This window comes from Bidens hawaiensis, unplaced genomic scaffold (genome assembly GCF_021521415.1).
Source record: "Bidens hawaiensis isolate Kalapana, Puna unplaced genomic scaffold, B.hawaiensis_p1.1 tig00001721_1, whole genome shotgun sequence".
Taxonomy (NCBI): Eukaryota; Viridiplantae; Streptophyta; class Magnoliopsida; order Asterales; family Asteraceae; genus Bidens; species Bidens hawaiensis.
In genome coordinates, this window is record NW_027491098.1 from 1,752,546 (window position 1) to 1,760,796 (window position 8,251).

At 32.9% G+C, this 8,251-nt stretch overlaps 1 protein-coding gene and 1 pseudogene across 1 annotated transcript; one reads left to right on the top strand and one right to left on the bottom strand.

Annotated features, from left to right (window-relative positions):
* The first annotated feature begins 1,119 nt into the window (after positions 1 to 1,119).
* Positions 1,120 to 6,196, top strand: LOC143596567 (SUMO-conjugating enzyme SCE1-like). The gene is made up of 5 exons (XM_077075312.1): positions 1,120 to 1,182; positions 4,647 to 4,754; positions 5,413 to 5,475; positions 5,564 to 5,677; positions 5,739 to 6,196. The coding sequence occupies exons 1-5, from the start codon at positions 1,120 to 1,122 to the stop codon at positions 5,799 to 5,801; spliced, it is 411 nt and encodes a 136-aa protein (XP_076931427.1). The 3' UTR covers positions 5,802 to 6,196.
* An 87-nt stretch (positions 6,197 to 6,283) lies between these two features.
* LOC143595301 (basic leucine zipper 43 pseudogene) lies at positions 6,284 to 7,284 on the bottom strand (annotated as a pseudogene).
* Positions 7,285 to 8,251: the final 967 nt, after the last annotated feature.

Here is an 8,251-nt window from a genome sequence, read left to right on the forward strand (position 1 = left end):
AATTTTGTCCATTTGTGTAATTCTTATAAACTTTTGTGTCAAATTTAATTTCTTTAAATACTTGTAATTTGTTTTGAGAAATTTGATTTTAGGATGTCTGACATATTCCAGACATGCTTTCTGACTTATTTGACTTTTTATTTCCTTTTGTTTGCCTCGTTTGATATAGCGCATAATTGTTTGTTGACGGTTACTCAAAGTTATCGATATATTGTAACACAACTAATCTTTATTTCTTTTTTGCAGGGTTTGGTGTTCTTATTAACTGATGATGTTCTAGATTGAAGTATGTTTGGCCCATTTAAGATGTAAGGATCCCACATCAAGAAAACCGGATGTTCTGCTTTGTCATTTTAGTGCTCCAGAGACCGTGAAAGCGATCTTGGCTAAAGGTAACCCGCACTTTGTTTGTGATTCACGCACGCTTGTTAAACTATATAAAGAAAAAGGGAAGGTTACCCGACAAGCATGAGTAGTTTTTTTTATAGAGTTTCTAATATTTTTTAAGAAATCTATTAATAAGGTGCATATTTTATGCATGAAGCATCAGCAACAGATTGAAAGAGGGGATTCTTCTTATTGTCTGAGTTCTATCGTACTTGAATTTACTGAACCGTTTGCTCATATACCATTTGGTGAGCAAAAACATATTCATTTTTATCTTTTAACTCATTTATTTGAATTTTTAAATGTTTGATTTTCATTTTTCGTACCGTTACAGGTGCAGGTGTCATCCATTGGATGACTGTCTAGCAAATGTGTCGGTTCCCGAAGAAAACCAGCTTTTGAATGCCTCATGCTGGTATGGAAAATAGATTTTAAAAACATGAGCCGTTGTCGACCTTGGATTAAAATGCTTTTTGATGTTGCATTGTTTCTATTTTGTGGAATGACTTTGTAATCAGTTACCATGAATATATGTGCCTTCCAACTTCAACAGAGCGCACTTACTGAAGTGGTCTGATAGGCACCACATTTTATCGGATTGGGTGACTGAAGTGCATGTGCTAACTGTCATTAGTTTATTTTACACTCATTAATAATGCAATTCATAGTTTGTTTGGCATACTTCATTGGTTGTTTGCTCCAAAACTGTAATTATCTGTAGAAGCTTATGATATGGAAGATAGTCAACAAATGCATGTTTGTGATGAGAATAAAGTTGATATGGAGATTGAACAAGTAAATGTATGCAGTTGATGCTCAATTTCCATGCTTCGTAAGGATATGTTTGTTCACTCATTGTTCTTAGCTTCATGTATCTTTGTTTGGTTTAATGTGTTGTTTAGTCATATAACTGTAACATATCATAATTATATAAAAGTGAGTAGAGTTTTACTTTAGTTTCTTGACCGATGTGGGATGCTAGACTTATTTATAAAGACAATGCGTTTTGGTTTTACTTCTCTGTTATGTAGGACTTATTGATAATAATTTTAAAATTGTAAAATGAGTAAATAGAGAAACAATTTACCGGTTCAAGAATACAACAAAGGTGAAATGGTTGCCTGGCATTCAGTAAACATAGTGTATACAAGATTAAAAATATGAATTATAAAAAAGATTACTAACTAAAAAATATTTTAGTTTTGATAACCTTGGATACAAAACATTAAACCTCTGAATAATAAATAATAACTATTTAGACTTAACATCGATATACCTAAGACTTAATAATCGTCTCTAAACTTCTAGAATCATTTAAATTATTTATTTGTTATTTCTAAGATCTAAATCTAAATTATCCGTAAAAATATATAGTTATTTTAACATATACACGGGTGTCCGCATAATTCATGTGTTCATCACAACAATAAAAGCTTGATAATGAGCTAAGCTCAGTCGAGCAAAAGCTAACTCGAGGTCGACTCAAACTATACAAAACATCACGAAATCATTGATAAACGAATAGAAACCGAGTACCATACTGTAAGCTGTTGCCGCCACTGCATTGCGGTGGCACACTTACTAGTATTAATCAATTTGTATAATATATAGTTTTGAAGAGAATATAATAATAATATTATTATTATTACTTTAGAGTTAAGAAATTTGAAGAGTTGTAAAAAGAGATCAAATTGCTAAAAATGTAGTTAAGTATGCCATATTTCAAGTTTGTTTTTGAATGAGTTTTAAGATCGAGTTTCGGGCAATGCGAAACTCGATGGGTATGTTTTAACTAAGATCATAAACATGTACATCTGATACGTGTGGAAAGCCTTGGTACCCAACAGGCGGTTTGAGTAACAAGTATCTGACTAAACTGAGATACTGTTTTATAATCGAGAATAAGAATGAGATCATAGTCATAGAAATCGCTAATTATGCCACGAATTCCGTCGTGGTAAAATGTACCGGGTCGGAATACATTAGCGTTCCGATTGCGGGTCAATTTGCGAGCCCAATTCGTCGGTTCGTCGATCCAATTGAACCCTAAAACGTGCATAGGAATTGCTGGTACGTCGATTCAATTGAACCCTCCTAATTCACGCATTAGGAATCGATGGTACAACACTCCAATTCGATTGGGGGTTTTTGGAAATCAGTCGCTCGCACGACCAAAACCCTAAATCTGAAAGGAAGTGCCGCTGCTTTCTTTCAGCTTTTTCTTCCATAAAACTTCATTTTTCATCCTCAAGTTTGTAATTTTAATAAATTTAACCGTAACTTTACTGCTCAAATTTATTTTTTACAATATAATCATAGTTATTATAATTGAGCTATTTTTGCGCTTAAGCACATTTAATGCGAGATGCGAATTAATTGCCAGTTCCATGCCTCAAATAATTAAAGCTCCATGCCTCAGATAATTAAAGCGTCAAATCTGTTCCCAACATTCCCGTGCGCATTAAATATCATTTTAATAACCAGCTCGTATTCTCTAGAAATACCTAAAACTCTACTATGTAAGAGGTTCCATAATCAATTTTATAGCACACACGTTATTTACTTTGTATACCTTTAAATAAAAATAGTTGCCCTTTTTTCATATAATGTTATTTACTTGTACTTCAAGTTTTGGATTTTGGTTTTTGTTTGTTCTATGAATTATTTCAAGAATGAATGTATGTTTTCTTATTAAGATGTTATATTTTAGTTAAATAATTGTTTTTTAATGAGTTCTTTATTACAAAACCGAGTGCTTTTTTAGCGCTTTACGCCTGGGCGCTGGGCCCCACCTCAACGCTTTCGAGCGCTTATTGCATTTGATAAAAATGAATATAATATAGAAACTTGTCTATTTCATAAAATTACATTTAAATATCTGTGTGTGTGTGTGTGTATCTAGAAAAAAGGGTTAAAATAAAAGTACAAAGTTTTGTAGGAAGACCATAAAACTTATAGTTAGGAAACTATGTGAGCTTATTTAGAAAACCATGTAGGCTAAATCCTAGGAAACTATTTGTTATTTTTAAAAATTAACAATCTCAACCACTAGATCTTAGATCCAAGACCTAGATTTATTCTTAATATTCCTAGAAAACTATTTTTTTTACTATAAGCCACCCATATATATATATATATATATATAATAAACTGAAATTTATTTTTTTAAATATATAACTTTTACTTTTTTATAAGATATATAACTTATATATTAACTTTTTAATAATTACACCTCGAACAGGACTATATGGTACACCGCACCGGTTTGTACCGAAATGAACATACCCCTTTGTATCGAATTTTTACTTTTTATAAGATATATAACTTATATATTAATTTTTTTAATAATTACACCTTGAACCGGACTATATGGTACACTGTACCGGTTTGTACCGAAATGAACCTACCCCTTCATACCGAATTCGTCTAGGCTAGCGAATTGCGTACTCGAATTACCAACTGCGATTTAGGTGACTATGCATGAGATTACCTAAAAAAACGTTCACCTGCCTAGCACACAATACAAGTTGTCAGTCACTTGAAAGGCAATAAGAGCATCTACAACGTGATGTTTAGTTTTGACGTGGGAGCCTGATAAATGCGCATTGGAAATGATGTTCAGTTTAGAGCATATTCACAAAATTGGATGAAAGTGTATATAATAAGTGGGCCTAATATAATTAATTTTTATTTAAATTTTGAAAATAATTTCAACCCCTCACTTTAATTATCTTTCTTTTTAAATTAAAAAATAATTTCTTTTTGTTTGTTTTTACTTTAAACGGTAAATTTTTTTTTTGATAAAAAAGCGTTATTGTTTATGTAATTTAAGAAAATTTTACTAAATAGTTTTGTGTGTTTGTGTGTGGTTGGTTTATTTATTGTTTATGTAATTTTAAATATTCATTTATATGGCTTTTATTATTTTTATTTTAAATCTATTTGCTAGAGCTTATTTTATTTTTAAATTATATAAAATAAAAGATAAGATACCTATATTTGATTTTATAAAAGTAAAATATAAAAGTAGATGATTATGTGGAATATATGGGTGTTTAAAAGTGGATGTAGTGTTAGAGGAAAAATAAGATTTTTGATGTTTGAAAGTAGATGAGTGAAAATTTAATGTGACAACTGATATGACGTATTTAGTTGTTTTTTACTCATCTATCATTGCGGATGCTATAATAATTTTAAAAACATAATCTTTAAGGTATCCAAGTGTTTGATTATTGTCTTTTGTGATCTGCATGTTGTAGACTGATTGGGAGGGGGGATATTACCCTATTACCCCCAAGTTCAATGAAGATTATCCAAGCAAACCACCAGTGTGTAAATTCCCCCGTGGGTTCTTCCTAAGACCATGTGTAATTATAAAGTTCCACATCCAGGGGTTATGCGCCATGTGGCGTCCAGTCAGAGTTATGGTTTTGTACAAAAACAGGCTGTAGTCATAACTCTTCACATCCAGGGGTTATGCGCCACATGGCGCCCAGTCACTTTAACAGTTTTTGTTTTTTTTTTTAATTTTTAATAAGAATAATCAAATAACAATAATATTTTATTAAATAAATATTACAAGAAAATAAAAAAAAAAAACTATTCGTCGTTGTTGAAACGGGGGGTGGAGAGCTAATCGCACCGGTAACGGAACTCATATACTGTGTTGCGAGCATAATCGCACTCGTAACCGGCTTGTTGGTCGGGCCCGAAAAACTGTTTATATATAGATGGAGGATCCATATATAGTGAATTTTGTGTAAAGGAGTTATAGAGTTGTAGAGTTAAAAGAGAAGTTTTATAAATTTGATGAGTTTTGATTGGGAATTAGTTGGTTTAATATATAAAGAAATATTTTTTTTTATTCTCAAAGGTTATATATATAACGGTAATATTTTTTTGATTTGTGTGCCATTTGCGCGTTTTGTATACAACGCACCAAAAAAACCACATCGCATAACGCAGGGGGGGGGGGCGGTGTACCCCCCGCGTTTTCAACCCATAACGCAAACATAACGTTTGCAGTACACATGGTCTAATGTTTATCCATCTGGAATGGTTTGCCTGTCGATCCTCAGCGAAAGCGACGTAAGTTCACATCATTGTTTTATTACACAATGACACAAATTGCTTGTTTGTTTTCATTAGTAAAATGTTGGCCATATGTTGTTTTTAGGGCTGGAGACCAGCAATAACAATCAAACAAATTCTTGTTGGTATCCAAGATATGTTGGACACTCCTAATCCCGCCTCTCCGGCCCAAGGCGATGCATGTCGTTTCTTGACCAAGGTAATCATGGTATGAGTGTTCTTGTTAGTAAAGATATTCTGATTCGTGCTGTTTTGTGCAGGATTTGGTTGGGTACAAGCAAAGAGTTCGAGACCAGGGCAAGCGATATCCTCCTATAGCCTAGATGCAATTCATATTTCATAGTAGCATGATTATACAATTGTGCAGAACCGTTCTGACCCATTACCTAATCCGTCTGTTTTGCCAATTAATAGGGTTAAAACTAATATGCGTGGCATCGAATGTTGGTAATTCAATGACTTAGCTTGATTTTGTTGCCGTGTACATTGATCGTTGCGTAGTTGAAGTTGTAAGTTATTTATGTAACCCAAAACTTTGTTGAGGCACAATCCCAACTTGGACCAAGATCCCGAAACAAACTTAACTTAATTAAAAGATATAAACATATAAAAATTAAAAGGTAGGAACTATTATTGCCAATTTGCTTAAAAGATGTTATGGCAGGGACCATACTGATCCTTTGTGCTAAGGTTTTCTTTTGTATGACAACTTTTTATTTACTTCATATGCAACAAAACATTGTTTGAACTACCTTCTATCCACTTTTGCTTCCTTCTTTTATAGTTTTAGTGACACAAGGGTAAAACTCACTAAACACATAAATTTGTGTAAAAACTAAAAGTTTTGTACTTCATGTCAAATTTAAAGAAGACAAATCGGCAGTTCAAATTGTTTTTATTTCATAAGCTACCCGGCCTTATAATATAATCATAATAATGATACTATTTAACTACAATACTTGCATCTTCTCTAATTCTTAATTACTGTCCACATAATACGCAGTAATCGACTTATATTATAACAAGAAAAATTAAAAATAAAGGTTTAAACCAACTCGGAGGAGCTTGAACCAGACTGATTTGAAGATTCAGTCATTAGATAAACATCGTTACAGTTAACATCATCGGGATCTTTTATCGCAGGGTACGTCCCATTAAGCTGCATATTGGTGACCATTTCGCGTAGCCCAGAAACCTCCTCCTTAAGCCTTGTATTCTCTTGAACCACCTGATCATGTGTCTCCGAGAAGTTATTCAGTTTCTCCATAAGCTGCTGGTTTTCATGGTGGAGCCAAACCACCTGTGACCAGAGTTCATCTAGATGTCTTTGCTTGCGCATACGCGATCTGCGTGCTGACTCTCGGTTAGATATCATCCTCCTTTGCTTTCTCTCGTTGATGAGACTTTGTTGCTGTTCATCTGCTTCATCAGAAGTTGAGTATATTGATGATATTGATTGCGGGTTTATTTCGTGAATTTGTGGGTTCATTTGAAGCTGGTAAAACGGGTTTGTGAGCACGTTAACATCGAATGGTGGATTGGCTAGATTCATGGCTAATTGTGTTGTGTTAAGATTTTGGATTGTGGGAGGTAAGTAGTGGAAGTCTGTAACCTCACTGGCTTGCATGATTACGAATTATATGAATGTTAATATGAATATTAATATTAATATTGATATGAATCTGGCTTGGTTGAGTTGAGGTTGTGGATGGAAATTGGAAGATGAAGGTGAACATGAGGGAGTTTTATAGTAATGTAAAAGGTGTAAAAGGACCCACCTGTATAAAGTAGTGTATGGTATACGGGTGAAACCAATCAATTGTGTCATTTGTTTCCACTAGATTAGTAAGCAGATTTGTAGAAACAGGTGGAAGAATCTGTTAAGGTAACTTAATTGGCTGAGGAATATAGATTAGGAATCTATTAAGTTCACATATTTAGTAGAATGTTTCTCAAATAATTTGAATTCTTTATGAAATTGGAATTGAAATGCGTTATACATTTGGTTATTTCAAATGTAATGGTGTGTTGAGTTCGCAAATTTTTTTTAATGAATCGTACTTCTTCAAAGGAAGTGGATTTCGAACTGAAATATGTAAAAAAGTTTGGATTTTAAATAAATTGTGATCTATAAAAAGAATGAAAAAACAATAAAAAATGAATTAGAATCTATCTTTGATCTACATGGTTGATGGAAATTTGAATAAAGTAATAACATATCACATACCCGTATACATATAAAATGACGGCAATGAAATGCCAACCCTCGGGTAAGTAATTATAATCAACATCAACTTGGACTATCAGCAGCAACTGCTGCAATCAACATTAACTTTGATTAAAACTAACTGATAATTGTAATAGGTAGTGTCTATGGGCGATCAACACAAACTGTTGATCAAAAGTAACCTGGATGTTGCTGGCAAAACTGGAAAACTGTTGACGCTCTAAACAGTCAATTGACATAGTTTTTCACGAAAAGTTGTGACGTTTTAACAAAAACTTTTTACTGGTTCCTCGAGTATAAAATAAAAGTCTTTACTTTGTTTACGTAGGGTTTGGTACACATTTTCAGAGTCGAAAACAAATGCCCATTCCTGTTTTTCTTGGAATTATTTGATTAAAAATTGAAAAAGTATCATCGAAATACTTTATTACAAGTGTGTGTTCTCTACACAACATAGAGATATTGTAGCCTTTTCTATACTACAAAACCTACACGATCATTGTGGCTATCTTCTGTCACTTTATAAAAGGACCATCTTCAATATAG

Bases quoted from the DNA above. Each gene is read 5' to 3' on its own strand.
- LOC143596567 (XM_077075312.1), top strand. From the start codon at position 1,120: ATGGAAGATAGTCAACAAATGCATGTTTGTGATGAGAATAAAGTTGAT. The intron at 4,755-5,412 runs GTAATTATAAAG...TAACGTTTGCAG, and splicing joins GGTTCTTCCTAAGACCATGT to TACACATGGTCTAATGTTTA. The intron at 5,678-5,738 runs GTAATCATGGTA...TGTTTTGTGCAG, and splicing joins CATGTCGTTTCTTGACCAAG to GATTTGGTTGGGTACAAGCA.